Source organism: Phacochoerus africanus, chromosome 5 (genome assembly GCF_016906955.1).
Source record: "Phacochoerus africanus isolate WHEZ1 chromosome 5, ROS_Pafr_v1, whole genome shotgun sequence".
Lineage (NCBI taxonomy): Eukaryota > Metazoa > Chordata > Mammalia > Artiodactyla > Suidae > Phacochoerus > Phacochoerus africanus.
The window spans coordinates 87,771,175-87,787,755 of NC_062548.1; the positions used below are offsets into that span (position 1 = coordinate 87,771,175).

General features: G+C 33.3%; 1 protein-coding gene across 2 annotated transcripts in view; it reads left to right on the forward strand.

Annotated features, from left to right (window-relative positions):
* The window catches only part of FANCL (FA complementation group L), a 98,968-nt gene that overhangs the window by 40,258 nt on the left and 42,129 nt on the right, over window positions 1–16,581 (forward strand). For both annotated transcript variants that reach the window (XM_047782033.1, XM_047782034.1), the window contains exons 6-7: window positions 1,617–1,713; window positions 6,638–6,706. In XM_047782033.1, coding sequence (XP_047637989.1) covers window positions 1,617–1,713; window positions 6,638–6,706 — 166 coding nt within the window. The remainder of the gene's footprint in view (window positions 1–1,616; window positions 1,714–6,637; window positions 6,707–16,581) is intronic.

Below are 16,581 nucleotides of genomic sequence, written 5' to 3' on the forward strand. Positions count from 1 at the left end.
CCCCCCCGCTCTCTCCTTCCTGCAGACTTTTTCTTCTCTCTGCTAATCTGTTGTGTCAGCCAGTCCTCTAATCACTGCATTTTTATAAAATTGTTGAAAATTTGCTTTGGTTGATGTCGTTCCTTCTTGTGTTTTTTTATAACTTTAGGTTTTATTTATATCTTTATAAAATTCCTTCATTTTTGTGAAGGAGGTTATAAATGCATATGCTCATCCCAATATCTTGAATCTGAAGTGTTGGATGTTTTCAGAGTCAGATGCCCATGCATGTAAACCTTAGAGTCCTATGGATAAAACATAATAAAGTCCTCATGTTCTGCACTTTTGGTGGGTGGGGTATTTGACATTTTTGTGGTTATAGCTGAAAGAAAATGATTACATAAAGTCATTGATATTTTTATGTAAATATATGTAGAATAATTTTACTTTAATTTTTTTCTGACTTTTTTAGATTATGATAATTTTTTTGTATTGATCTGTTTTACTTATTCTGTTATTGAAGTAATGTAATCTTCAGATTCAGATCTCTTTTTCATTACAGATAGTGTTCCACAACTTTATTGCTCAGCTTTTTTACTGAAATTGACCCATTTTAAATCTGGCCAGTGACTAAATGGCATAATAGCAATGTTAAAAAAAAAAAAATGTTTCCCAGGTTAGGAGGCTAATGTTAATTTTGAACTCTAATAGGTTTTAGAGTTCATCAGTCTGGGTGATAAGTTGTGTAATACTCTTAGGCTACTTTTTATCTTTACAAGAGATGGTATTGTAAAAATGTCAAAAAAAAAAAAAAACTCCACATACCAATTCACTAGTAAATATACTGCTAAATTTGAACCTTTTGGGCAGTAGCTTATGCTACTCAAGGAACCATATTTTAATAGAAGGATATATTTTAAAAAGTATTGGTTTCCAGTGTATAAAATTCATGCATTTAGAGCAACTTAACGACAAAACAACTGTGCTTGTGCTATGTTTAAAATATTAGTCATTTTGAATATGTGCCCAAGTTAAGTGTCAAAAGCAATATATTGCACAAAAAAGAGAATTTATTGTTAGGCCATCAGGCTGTACCTGTGCTTACACAGCATTTTCCTGAGAGGATCAGTTTGAATATATGAACTAATATCAACCAGCTTTTTGTACAGTAGCATTATTGATAATAAAGGAGAAGTTCATTGAAGAGAAAAACAAATATAGGAAGCATAAAAGTCTCTTACTGTATGAAACTACAGAAATGGATCAAAGAGTTTGACAGGAAGTTTAATGTGTACATAAGTAGAGTCTGACAGGAACATGCTATGTGTGCCAAAGGTTCCGGTGATGGAAAACCAAAACATAGTGCTCACTGACCACAGCATGAGCCTTGACACACATTGTAAATAATCCAGAGATCTATGACTGCATTAAGCTCTGGGCTGGTGTATTAACGGCAGTAAATCTATAACAGCATAATGGGATGGCATGCAGAAATTCCTCTGATTAATTTTTGTAATGGATTAATAGGAATATACCAAATATTTTCTTTTCAAACCCTACCATCCTCCAACCTACCCCTCCCCCTAGTTCCACCCCCCCCCCATTGAGATCATTTTTTATTCTCTTTTACTCACCAGGCTTGTGCATGTGGATACTTGCTTTAGTACCATCAAGTTAAAAGCTGAAGATGCTTCTGGTAGAGAGCATCTAATCACTGTCAAGTTGAAGGCAAAGGTATGCGCTTCCTTAAACTATAACTGTGGGCAGGAAATACCTTGTGAAATAAACTCTGAATGTTTTCAATGTAAACAAATGCTATTGGCTTCTAAAAAAAAAAAATACATGATGCTTAAATTTATTTTGGAATACCTCAAAATTTATTCACTAGGTTTCCCCAAAAGCCTAGATATAGTTTCATATCACTGGTTCAGTTCAAATTTGATCAAAATAATAGACTTTATAAGTAAAGAAATATTACGAATAAGGTTTGGCAGCCTTGAAGTACCATAATGTTATTTTTGTAACACTCTATGTGGAAAATAATGTTTCTACTATCTCAAAGTTCTACTGAAGAAGTCTTTTGTCTTCAACATTTACTATGAATTGTCTCTATTCTTATTTATCACCTTCCCCCACACACCCTAAACACAAACACACAACATATGCATACTTTTTATTGTTGTTTCGACTGAAAAATTTTTAACTTCTGTATTTAAAAAATTTGCAAAGATTATAACACCTCTGTAACCACTGACTGATTTTATTGGTACAAAAACATAGCTGTTTTGTCTTTATTTTTTAAATTGTGAATTTTGAGAAATAAGTAGAATAAGCAAGTTCAGGATATTAATCATTTACTTATTAATCACTAGGGAAACATTAGAATTTGAGAAAACCAGGACATCTTTTTTATTGTCCCTGGGAGTCATCAATCAACTTTATTTCAGAAGATTGTAGTGATGAAAAGATCAATGGTGTTTGTCCTTTTTAAAAATGTGTCTGGCATTTAAGCTTTTCATGAGAGAAAATTAATACATAAAGCTGTACTGGGTGACACAGAAAAGTTGATACCTTATAGTGCCTCATAGCAGACAAATTGAGAAATGACTCATTCTCTTTTTGTCTCACCAAGAGAATGTTACTTATAATTTGAAGATTCATATGTGATGAGTATTGAGAAAAAATTAGTGGGATAGAAATTGTATTTGTAAAACAAGTTACATGGATATTTTATTAAAATAAAATATTTTAAAATATTTTATTTAAAAAAATTTGCTTTTTAATTTTTAAGTGTTTTTTTTTTTTTTTTCTTAAGATGAAGGAGAAATCTCTATTATCCTTCCAAAGGTCATATACTGCCAGTGGCAAGGGTTCTGTCATTTTCTTTAAACTTTTGTTTATATTTTGTACATTGATAAAAGTTGCTTTGCTTATAGGAAGACCAAAATGAAAAATTTTAAATACATCCTATCTTGATTCTTTTTTTAATAGCATTTTTATAATCTTTTCTGCTAAGAGATATTGATTTAAGTCTACGTTGCCTGTAACTATACCTACCAGGTATTTTTAATTCTGATTAATAACATTATTGGTAGTAGTGAGAGGGAGGATGTATAGCCACTAGTATGGTCCATTCTGTCTGCTTTTTCTTACAACTTTTCAATATAGGTAATGGGACAATTCTAATATTTCTCTAGAGAATATTTTAAGTGTCAGTTTTTGCAGCATTGATGGTGACCCCCTGGCAAGAGAGAAGAGAAAGCTTTATATTTGCATTAGGAAGAAATTTAAGAAGAAAAAATTGGGTTTTTTTAAAAAAGGCTGGAAACAAATGAATTTTATGTTGGTGTGATTTAGTAGAGTCTTTAATTGTTAATGTTCAGCTTTCATAGAGACCAAAGTTGTCTTTTTAGATGTGGTAATTTCTTTCTTAGGAATATTTGGGATGTCCATTAAAAACAGTGAAAGCTAAAACTTTAAGAGTACATAATGCAAAGTCTTAATCTAAATTTTAAAGTCAAGCTATATATTTTTTTCTAACAAAGCTTTAGAGCAGGCTTATTTTTGTAGATATGCAAACATCTATTTCTTTTATTGATACTTTTTAATATGCAGTGAAGAAATGCATTTGTTTTATTTTTATTCGTGAATACATACTCTCGCCCTTCTGCCACCCTACCTCTCGCCCTTCTGCCACCCTACCTCACTGTATCCAAAAACCCACAAGGTAAACAATACCGGTTTTGTCTGGACTTCCCCTATTATAAGTAAATATTATAAATCAAAAAGAAATATATTAAAAGAAGCAGTTAAATTTCATCGCTTTTAAAGGTTTGTTTTTATGTGATATTTATAGTTTATCCTGAACCATGAGATGAAACTACCTTTTCTTTAAAAAAGAAGTAGCCCACAGCTTCCTTAGCTTTGGTCAAGATCAGAACTACTTGAAAAGAACAAATCACAGATGTGTTTCAGAGACTGTACACTCTGTCTCTGCTGGTTGTTTTTGTAACCTGCTGCAATTGATATATATTCACTTGCAGGGGAGCTTATTACGTATATGGTCCAATCCCCAAACAGTTTGAGGGGTTATTTTTCCTTAGAAAAGTATACTGTAGAGTCTAAAAAATACTGTTTGTGACAAAAATATACTTAAAATTGTATAATAATGTCTTAAAGTTTTTGATTGAATTGGTTCAATTGAGATTTGAGTATATTTTAATTAAAAATTACTAGTTACTGTACCTGTTTTTCAATTAATATTTCATTATGTGGAGCTTTTGTTGTTGTTGGACTTCTGAAGTAAAACTTTTGGCATTTAGTCTCTGGCATTATGTATACCTATAACTTGGCATTGAAAACTATCTGAATTTTGCTAGTCATTTTTACAATATTGTATTTATCAATGTTGTAGTTCATACTTCAGTATAAATAATTCTAAAAATGAATATCTAGGATGCTGTTTCTTAATTCATGTTAAATCATCCAGAAATGTATAAATTTGTACTTTTTATGTACAATACAGTTATGAAGTATATTGTATAAACAGAACTGATCTTGATTATGAATATATAAAATACCATATACATTTAACTCATAGATAGTAATGCCACCTGCAGTAGATCAGTCTAAATTGTTATATATGTATTATTTGCATAATTAGAAAAATGTATATTTGAACATTATCTTCTCAGTTATGTGGGATCATATTTATTATAACTTGCTTTTTGTTTAACTCTTGGTGGATCTCTTTGTATATTAGTACTTAGATACCATTTACTACCTTGAGTCCTATTTGAATGTAGGCTCATATTCTTTTCTAATGTGTCCTATATATTCAAGGACTTGCAAAGTCACAGGTACTTTCCTTGGTTTATCTATTCTGTATAGAGTAAACATTTCATCAAGTTCATACTTTTACCTGGCTTGATGATTTGTTTAAGTTAGAAAGTTGATATTGTTGATTGTCAGCATCAGTAGGATATAAATAGCAGCAACTCAAAATGAACTAAGTATTCTATTTTTGACCTGTGGAGGTTTTAAATGTATAGTGTTATTTGGTGGAAGATTAACATTTTAGAGGGAGGGAAAAGAGATTTTATAATGTTTTTAACTGAGTACCATCATTTTTACATATAAAACAACTAGAGCTGTTAAATGACTTGTCCAAGGTCACATAGAAACCAGAGAAAGCTAAGGTCTCTGTGTTTACTTTGAGATAATCACATGACTTGTAGAAAGGTGTGCAAATTGTTTTCCCAGTGATTGCAGGAATTAAAATTTGAAGTACATCATCTGATAACTTTGAATTGTCGGAAATCGGGTTCCCTCTTTAATCTTAACTTGATCATCTTTGTTTTTTTCTTCAAATTAGAGCATTGTGGTATTTTTATGATTTCCTGTATATTTACCTTTGTGTTATTTCTGCATAGGTAGATAGCAATAATCAGAGTGTACACTGATTAGTTTTAATGACTGGCTGGCTAAAAATAATGTTAATTCTTAAAAGCATTGATTGCCAGTGTTTGTTAAATACTGTAGTGGTAATTTTCTGTCCCTTTTTGCTAATACAGCGAAGTAGTTAATAAGCGGTTGAAAAAAGTGAAAGTTTTAAACTTATTGTCAAGTGAGGGAAAGAAGTTATCTCAAACTAATTTTCTTTTAGTAAATTTAGCTTTTTAATGGAAAGAAGGGAACATTTTTAAAATTACATTTGACTTTTAAGAATTGAGAATTGAATTTTAGAGAAATCATATAGTACAAATCGCTAGTGACAAAATTGGTTTTAAGAACCGTTTATCTTCATTAGCAACCTGATTAGTCCTATGACTCAATTTTGTATAAAATTGTTGAAGAATTTTCTATTTATCAGCGATGAAAAAGGTTTTCTTTTCTTTTTTTTTTTTTTTTTTTTGCTTTTTAGCACCTCACTTGTGGCATATGGAAGTTCCCAGGCTAGGGGTCTAATCAGAGCTGTAGCTGCAAGCCTACACCACAGCAATGCCAGATTTTAACCCACTGAGCAAGGCCAGGGATCGAACCCTCAACCTCATGGTTCCTAGTCAGATTCGTTTCTGCTGTGCCACAATGGGAACTCCCAAAAAAGCTTTTCTTAAAACTAATATTATGTTTTTCCTTAATAAGCCAGAAGGTATTTCACTGTTTTTTTCAATCTTCCTAAAATTAATTGCTTCATTGTGAAAAACACATTTTATTGTTAATATATTCATTTTTGTGTATTTCTTGATTCTTTTAATACATATTGCTTCTTTTAAATAGTGACTGAGGCTAAAGTAAAACTAAAAGGAACTTAAATATCAACCAGTTTAAGCTTTTGTTTTAAAGATGAACTGAGACGCAATGTAGTTAGTTCACCCCTAAAGTCACATTAGCAGCTAACCTGGCACTGACTTAATTTATTACTTTTAATTAAAAACTAATTGTCTTGGCACCCACAAATAACCAAACTTTGTATCTTCTCTTGAGAATAACTTTTGACTGTTAATCAGCTCTTGACATTTCTATAATAGTAGAATCAAAATATTTATATATAATAATTTGCATTTGTAATAATACTTTTCCTAATACATTCAGATTTTGTGAAATACCTCATTGTCACACAGCAGCGAAAATGACCTGATTTTATGCTTTTTCATAGTATCCTGCAGAACCACCAGATTGTATTGTGGATTTTCCTGTTTCATTTTCTGTTTCCTGGACACCACAGGTAAATTCTTAAATTTATTTTAAGTAGCTAAAAAGCATATCTTTTTTAGTCATAAGTGGCTTTTTTAGGTTGCAAAGTGTTTTTTCAGTTTTCTTTAAGCATTTATTTACAAACAGGACTTCTAGAGTGTTTTCATATTTCCCAGAAGTTAATGTCTCTTCTCTCTCTCTATCCCTCTCCATATCCCGCCGCACACACACACACAAAACACACCATCCAGCCTTTACATCTTTATGCTTCATTTTAAATAAACATTAAGCAGCTCTAGTGACAATTTTTTCTCTAAATTTAAATCCTAAGCAACTCTTTATAAAGCAGTGAACAGTAGGTTAAAAATTGGGTCAAAATTTTTCAGGATAATAATAAAAAATCACTTTCAAAGGAAAATGAGTTATGAATGAAAATATAAACCCTGCCATTTCTATTCAGTTTTTTTGTTTGTTTTAAAGTGCTTGTCCTTAGTTCATCCTTGAACTCAGACTGTATTATTTTTGAATGTGCTTTGGAACATCATATTTTGAGTAAAAAATGCAGGGGATTTTTTTTTCTCCTGCTCCTTTCAGTTTAATTTTCAATACATTGGTGATATCTAACAAGTTGGTTATTTAGAAGTGCATTGTAAACTGTAACAGTGGATAAAACTGGTATGATTCTGGTCAGTAGTTCTGTCATCAAATTTACATGTGTGTGATTTTAAAGACGGGAGAGAATGATGGTTAAAGAACAAGCTAATGATGACAGGCATAGTCCTCTCACCAGGTAGGTGGTAGCAGCTGATACCAAAATGGAAGAAAACATTTCTATTTTTATGCAAAGAGAAATTCCTAGTTAATTTTACAGATATTCTCTAATTAGAGGCTACTGTTTTTTTTATTATGAAATTCAAGTGAATTTATGCTTATGTTTGAAATTCTAACGTAGATTTAAAGTAATGGTCTTATGTACGAAGTTAAAAAAAACAACAACAAACAAACTTAGCAGGATTTAAATAGTCCTGGGAAGGTTTAAATAATTACTTTAATCCTACATATATATTACAAAATTTCCTCATTTTCTTCTTTAGAAAACACAGCAAAATAAAGGGGAGGAAAAACTGATTGCCTTTTGTTATTCTGATATAAGTGTATGAGAAGAAATAGACTGTTGGAGTTCCCTGGTTGTGCAGTGGGTTAAGGATCCTGCATTGTCACTGCTGTGGCTTAGGTTGCTGATGTGGCATGGCTTCGATACCTATCTCAGGAACTTGCGTCTGCCATGGATTTGGCCAAAGAAAGACATAGTGTTTTTTTTTTTTTTTTGAAAAGAATTGGAATTATATATAAATTGCATACCTTTCTTTTTTAGGGCTGCACCTGAGACATATGGAAGTTCCCAGGCTAGAGGTCTAATTGGAGCTGCAGCTGCATTACAGCTACAGCATCATGGAATCCAAGCAAGCCATGTCTGCAACCTATGCCGCAGCTCACAGGAATGCTGGATCCTTAACCCATGAGCAAGGCCAGGGATCAAACTCTCATCCTCATGGATACTAGCCCACACTGGGAACGCCATACCTTTCTTTTTTAATATACATTTTTTTACTTAGATTATAAACTTTGTCTACATGAGATCATGAGATAACCTTATACTGGGATTGTATTTCTCCTTCCAGATATGGTATTTCTAAATTAAATTATAATTTAGTATTTATTAAAACCCCAAGGTTGAAGGTATGTTTTTGATGAGTTTCTTAGTGTTTTTAGTGCAGATAACCATATAAGTTTTCCCCAGAGTTTAATCTGTGAAAAACTGTGCATCCCCACAAAAAGTCTGTATAAATTGTTTGGGACTCTAGGACTAGAAAATAGTAGAGGGTAATTTCTTTTAAATTTTGTATCCTGACTTAACACCACCTCAGTTTCTCGCACATAAAAGCATGGATAAGTATTTACAATATTAGTTTAATTCAGATTTAGATTTAATTAGGTCATACAACAAGTTTTCTATTTTGTATTCTGAGAAAGCAGAATTAATTAGTAGTAACTGGAATGTCATAAATTATTTTTAAAATTAAAGAACATACTAAAATTCTTAGTATGTAGTATAGATAAAAATTTAGACACCTTTTTAACCACAGCTAAAATTTGGCATGTTAATATTTTGTCACATTTTCTTCACTTATCTCTGTGTCTTTCTTAGGAATAAAAACTTAAAACTTCACTCCTCATTTCCTTTTCCCCTCTTGCCGTTTCTAGAGGGTAAACCACTTGCCTGGAATTGATGTGTATGCTATCCATGATATGTTTTTTCTACATAAATTTATGCCATATTCTCTAACATTTGCAGTTTGGATTTTTAATACACCATCTTTTCTGAGATTTACCTATGATTTGTGCATGTGTAGTACATTTATTTTAAATGCTTTTTATCATTCTGTTATATGAATCCACCAAATAGTTTATCTGTTGCCCTACTGCTACATCTGTCCATAATTTCTTAACCTCCTTCTGTGTTTCTTTGTACACATGTGAGACTTTTAGGGTGGTTTATGCCTGGAAGTGGAAATGCTGGATTGTCAGGAATGCACCTCTTTTTGAGATTACTAAACACTGTCAAATTGCCTTTCCAAATTGGTTGAATAAGTTTATAATCCTACCTAGCAATTCATGTTGACACCTACTTTCCTAAATTCTTTGCAAGTCTCAGTCTCATTTTAATTTGACCTTAATTCTTACCAAGAATCATAATCATTGATCTTGTGTTTATAATCTTTGCCTACTTAATTTTCTTTTGTTATAAGCATTTCTTACATATTTTGGATACTAATTATTTGTTGATTATGTAGGATACATGTATCGTCTCCCTGTGGCATGTCTTTTAACTTTGTATATGGTGTATTTTGCCAATTAGAAGTTTAACTTTCACTGTGGGGACTTTTATTAGTCTCTCTGTGGTTTCTGCTTTTTTTCTTGAATGAGAAAATCTTCTATATCTTGTTCTGAAAAGATACTCTCCTAAAGTTCTAAAAGTTCCACTTTTTTTTCATATTTATTGGAATATTGAAGTATGAGTGTGAGATGTATTCTGGCTCAGAGGAATCTGTATTTAGGATTGCCTATTTTATATATACTCATAACATTTTGGATGTGTCTGTTGGTGGAGGTCTGAAGTGATTTCAGTTTTTCTTTTACACATACCATTATAAGTTTAGAAAAATTTCAATATATTTTACCTATTTTAGACTCTAGCTGTACATCATCAGCATTTTGTTCTACAATCAACAGTATGAACTCTTGAGTCTTTTAGTTGTGATAAGTGTTGGCAGTATTACTTTATGTTTTGAAAGTATGAAGCAACATCAGACTTCTTTGATGTTTATGATGTTTCTTCATTGACCTGTTGGAAACAGTTCTGCTTGTGAGAATTACTGTGTTTTTTCTTGAACAATTTTTAAACAGTCTGGTTCTTAAGCCAAATAGATGTTACTACTGTAGTCTAATAGCAAACTTATGTTTAAGAGATTATAAATAGATTCCAGATAATTAATTTTTAAAAATTCCTTGTCTGCTTTTTATGCGTTTCCTCTGGATTCAGTGTTTCTGGACTTTGAACTTGGAAGGTCTTTATTTTCCTTTCTTTTTGTAAAATAATAGGCATGGCTTTGTGGCAACCATATTAAAAATGGGTAATTTTCCTTATGGTCCCTGTCTTCCTGCTGAGTTGATAATGTTTTGATGTATTTTTCTTTTGCTCTGATGAGAGGTCTGCTGCTGCTGCTCTGACATATTCATTTGGATGAATAATTATAACTTGCACAATGTCAAGCTGAAGATGGTAGGGTTTTGTGCGTCATGACAAGCCTAGTAGCCAGTGCAGGTGTCTCACAGCATGATCAGCAACAGCCAGTGTATTCTGGCTCGGAGGAGACATTTAGAGTAGTAAGAAATCAGCACCAAGGGCAAGGCTGCTGCTACCACTGCTGCTGTGATTTGTGCCAAAGAAACAAAGTGCTTCTCAAAGACAAGTGACTGCACACCTCGTTCCATATATTTGCTTTGTTTTTGCAGTTTATAAATTTCAGCATATAGTGTAACATTATATCATTGATATTTATCTTACTCTACCTCACAACATCACAAGTGTTCTAACATGTACTTAATCTGCTACCCTTTGGACTTTTTATGTACAGGTCATGTATGTGACTGTTGTTGACTCATGAGGCCAGAGGATACTCTCATGTTTGATTTTAAGAGCACTGATATTAGTGATTCAATAAAGAAAATTAATTTTCTCCAGGTCACTGACCAACCCAGAATGGATGCTAAAATTGCAGTTCTACCTATAAATATGCCATTAAGTGCAGGCTTACTGAACCATCCTTTTCACGCTACTTGAAATTTTCAGATTTGGTATGATACAGTAAGCAGTGGTCTTTGTTTTTTATGATGTAAGTCTCATTCTTAGAGTAATGTCATGAATGCAAGAAAAGCAAAACTAATGATAAAGCCTCTGGCTGATAATCTGATGATGAATGAAGAAATTGTAGTTAAAGGAAACAGTCCTGTTACATAGCAGGGAGCATGATCTATTAGTTAGAGCAGCAGACTAGCAGTTGGGTATCCTGGGTTCTGTTTACAGTTCAGCCATTGACTTAATTGTATAATTTCAAACAGGTCATGTGACTTCCCTTTGCCTCAGTTCATATGTATATAGATATAATGAACTTTTTCTCTTTCACAGAGATCTTAAGAAAATGAATTTGATTTGAAACAAACAGAATGCTAGGGGGGAATAAATGCTCACTGTCACCATGTTATGTAGCCTATGGAAGTTTCCTTTTTTGACATACTGAATTATCTTTCCATTTTTTTCTCTGCGGTCTTTGTTGGCGAATTAATAGTACTAGATTTTGGTTCACACTTAAATTGGTTAAATATGCTTTTGCCTTCTTGGCAATGTTATTGTTAACAAGGTATGGATAAAAAGATATCAAAGATATGAAAACAAAGATATGCAGTTCATTATTGAGATTGTATATGTATGGTGGACCTGTGTGATTTGGTATAACCAATTTGAATAACCTATTAACTGCCTTTTTTTTTTGTTTTTTCTTTTACAATTACATTTATTTTAAAAGTACCCCTGTGTTGATTCTAAAAAGAGAGAGAAAATACAAAGACACAAAATTAAGAAAATATGGAACCTCCTTTAATGTCTCCATTTAGAATTGGGATCTCACTGGATGATAGTTCTGAACCTATGCTTAGCACTTAACAAAATATATCATTTTCGAAATATTTCATTTCATCATTCTTGCTGTGTTTAGGTCTCCAGTCAAGATGCAGTATTTTCTTAATCCATGTACACATTTTTGTTGAGTTTATTCTGAGGTATAAGGTTTTGTTTTTTGTCTTTTTAGGGCTGCATCCATGGCATATGGAAGCTCCCAGGCCAGGGGTCAAATCAGAGCTACAGCTCCCGGCCTATGCCACAGCCACAGCAACAGGGTATCTGAGCTACATCTGTGACCTACACCACAGCTCACAGCAAGGCTGTATCCTTAACCCACTGAGCAAGGCCAGGGATCGAACCTACATCTTCATGGATCCTAGTAGGGTTTGTTAAATGCTGAGCCATGAAGGGAACTCCTTGGAAGTATTAAGGTTTTTGTTACCATTGTGAATGTGGACTTTTTTTAAAAAATCATAATTTCTATTTATTATCAGGTTGTGAGCAAGGTTTTAACTTTTTTTAATTGTTAATTCCCCCATGTAATTTTTTTTCTACTGTACAGCATGGTGACCCAGTTACACATTCATGTACACATTCTGTTTTCTCCCGTTATCATGCTCCATCATAAGTGACTAGACATAGTTGCCAGTGCTACACAGCAGGATCTCATTGCTAATCCATTCCAAAGACAATAGTTTGCATCTATTAACCCCAAGCTCCCAATCCACCCTACCCCTTTTCCCCCTCCCCTTTGGCAACCACAAGTCTGTCTCCAAGTCCATCATTTTCTTTTCTGTGGAAAGGTTCATTTGTGCCCTATATTAGATTCCAGATGTTAAGTGTTGTCATATGGTATTTGTCTTTCTCTTTCTGACTTAACTTCACTTAGGATGAGAGTCTCTAGTTCCATCCATGTTGCTGCAAATGGGATTATTTCATTCTTTTTTTATGGCTGAGTAGTATTCCATTGTGTATATATACCACATCTTCCTAATCCAATCATCTGTCAGTGGACATTTGGGTTGATTCCAGCTCTTGGCTATTGTGAATAGTGCTGAAGTGAACATGTGGGTGCATGTGTCTTTTTTAAGGAGAGTTTTGTCCAGATATATGCCCAAAAATGGGATTGCTGGGTCATATGGTAGTTGTATGCATAGATTTCTAAGGAACCTCCATACTGTTCTCCATAGTGGCTGTACCAGCTTACATTCCCACTAACAGTGCAGGAGGGTTCCCTTTTCTCCATACCCCCTCCAGCACTTGTTATTTGTGGACTAATTATGATGGCCATTCTGACTGGTGTGAGGTGGTATCTCATGGTAGTTTTGATTTGCATTTCTCTAATAATCAGGGATGTTGAGCATTTTTTTCATGTGCTTGTTGGCCATCTGTGTGTCTTCCTTGGAGAAATGTCTCTTCAGGTCTTTTACCCAGTTTTCCATTGGGTTTTTGGCTTTTTTGCTGTTGAGTTGTATAAGTTGCTTGTATATTCTAGAGATTAAGCCCTTGTCAGTTGCATCATTTGAAACGAGTTTCTCCCATTGCGTAAGTTGTCTTTTTGTTTTGTTTTTGATTTCCTTTGCTATGCCAAAGCTTGTCAGTTTGATGAGGTCCCACTGGTTTATTTTTGCTTTTATTTCTGTTGCTTTGTGAGACTGACCTGAGAAAACATTTGTAAGGTTGATGTCAGAGAATGTTTTGCCTATGTTCTCTTCCAGGAGTTTGATGGTGTCCTGTCTTATATTTAAATCTTTCAGCCATTTTGAGTTTATTTTCCTGCATGGTTTGTGGGTGTGTTCTAGTGTCACTGATATGCATGCAGCTGTCCAGGTTTCCCAGCAATGCTTGCTGAAAAGACTGTCTTTTTCCCATTTTATGTTCTTAACCCCTTTGTCAAAGATTAATTGACCATAGGTGTCTGGGTTTATTTCTGGGTTCTCTATTCTGTTCCATTGGTCTGTCTGTCTGTTTTGATACCAGTACCACGCTGTTTTGCTGACTGTGGCTTTGTACTATTTCTTGAAGTCTGGGAGAGTTCTGCCTCCTGCTTGATTTTTGTTTCTCAGGATTGCTTTGGCGATTCTGGGTTTTTTGTGGTTCCATATAAATTTTTGGATTGTTTTTTCTAGTTCTGTGAGAAATGTCCTGGGTAATTTGATAGGGATTGCACTGAATCTGTAGATTGCTTTAGGGAGTGTGGCCATTTTTACAATATTAATTTTTCCAACCCAGGAGTATGGAATAGCTTTCCATTTCTTTATATCTTCTTTAATTTCCTTGATTACTATTTTATAGTTCTTGGCATATAAGTCCTTTACATTCTTCGTCAGGTTTATTCCTAGGTATTCGATTTTTTGTGGTGCAATTTTAAAAGGTATTTTTGTATTCCCTTTGTAATATTTCATTGTTAGTATACAGAAACGTGACTGATTTCTGAATGTTAATCTTATATCCTGCTACTTTCTTGAATTTGTTGATCAGTTCAAGTAGTTTTTGGGTTGAGTCCTTAGGATTTTCTATGTATAGTGTCATGTTATCTGTATACAGTGACAGTTTTATCTCTTCTTTTCCTATTGGGATGGCTTTTATTTCTTTTGTTTGTCTGCTTGCTGTGGCTCAGACTTCCAGTACTATGTTGAATAAGAGTGTTGAGAGTGGGCATCCTTGTCTTGTTCCAGAGTTTAGTGGGAAGGCTTTCAGCTTTTCTCCGTTGAGTATTATATTTGCTTTGGGTTTGTCTCATAAATAGCTTTGATTATGTTAAGGTATGTACCCACTTTTGGTAAGAGTTTTGATCATGAATGGATTTTGTACTTTGTCAAATGCTTTTTCTGCATCTATTGAGATAATCATATGATTTTTGACTTTTTTTTAGTTAATGTGGTATATGACGTTGATTGATTAGTGTATGTTGACACCTGGGATGAATCCTGCCTGGTCATGGTGTATGATCTTTTTTATATGTTGTGGGATTTGGTTGGCTAAAATGGTGTTCAGAATATTTGCATCTATATTTATCAAAGGTATTGGCCAATAGTTTGCTGTTTTGGTGGTATCTTTGTCTGGTTTTAGTATTAGGGTGATGGTGGCGTCATAGAATGTCTTTGGGAGTGTTCTCTCTTCTTCGACCTTTTAAAAAAAGTTTAAGGAGGATAGATACAAGCTCCTCTTTGTATGTTTGGCAGACTTCACCTGTGAAGCCATCTGGTCCTGGACTTTTAGTTGTAGGGAGTGTGTTTGTGACACATTCAATTTCATCTCTAGTGATTGGTCTGTTCAGTTAATCTTCTTCTTGATTCAGTTTTGGCAGGCTGTAAATCTCTAGAAAGTTGTCCATTTCTTCTGTATTGTCATTTGTTGGCATAGTATTCTCTCATGGTTTTTTTGTATTTCTGTAATATCTGTGGTGCCTTCTTTTTCATTTCTGATTTTGTTTGTTTGGATTTTTTCTCTCCTCTTCTTGGTGAGTCTAGCCAGAGGTTTGTCAATTTTGTTTACCTTTTCAAAGAACCAGATCTTGGTTTTATTGATTTCTTCTATTTTTTTTTTAATCTCTGCTTTATTGATTTCCTCTTTGATCTTTATGATTTCCTTCCTTCTGCTGACTTTAGGGGTTTTTTGGTTCTTTTTCTAATTGATTTAGGTGTTGGGTTAAGTTGTTGATTTGAGATTTTTCTTCTTTTTTGAGGAAGGCCTGTATTTCTGTGAATTTACCTCAGAGCACTGCTTTTGTGGTATGCCATAGATTTTGAGTAGTTTTGTCTTCCTTGTCATTTGTCTCAAAGTATTTTTTTTAATTTCCTTCTTGATTTCCTCATTGACCCATTGGTTTTTTTAATAGCATGTTGTTTAGTCTCTATGTGGTAAGTTTTTTCTCATTTCTTTTCCTGCTTACACTTTTTTAACTATTTAAAAATGATTTTAATTGTACCTATGAAAATTTAAATGACATGTGTGCTTTGCATGACATTTTGACTTTATTTCTTAAATTTTATTGGAGAATAGTTGACTTAGTTTTATGTTAGTTTCAGGTTTGCTGCAAAGTGATAGGCTATCAGAGTATTAAGATTTTCCTGTGCTGTACTGTAGGTTCTTGTTATTTATCAATTTTTATATATAGTGGTGTGTATATGCCTTTAAAGTTGGATATGAACATAGTGTAAAAAATTGGGTCTACAAGGTTTTTTTTGTTGTTTGTTTTCTTTTTAACAAAATAGCATGTCCTAGCCTCCTTTCCTACTTTTTTCTCCTTCTCCTGGGTCAACTAGTTTTAACAATTAGCTGATGCTTTTGGTGTTGTAATTAAATTACATGTTCTTGTAATTATACTGCTTTTTGTTTACTGGTTTGCTTTAGGCATTGTTGGTTAACAGTTAACGTTCCACTGTAGATAATATGCTTTTTCTTCTGCTTTTCCCCACTCAACACACATGCCCTCAATCCACACACACATACACTTCCTAGCATCCTGTTTTTCCCAAATAGTTTTTTGGTAATTTCGATTATGTCTGTATTTAGTGTTTACATTATTATGCTGAATGTCTATAAGCTTATATGCAGATATAAGCCATGTATCTAATTATGGTTATTTTCCCCTTGTTTCTCCAGTTTTGTCTGCCTAGAGTTAACAGTTTTCTTACTTTTTCATTTCCCACCTCCTAGTC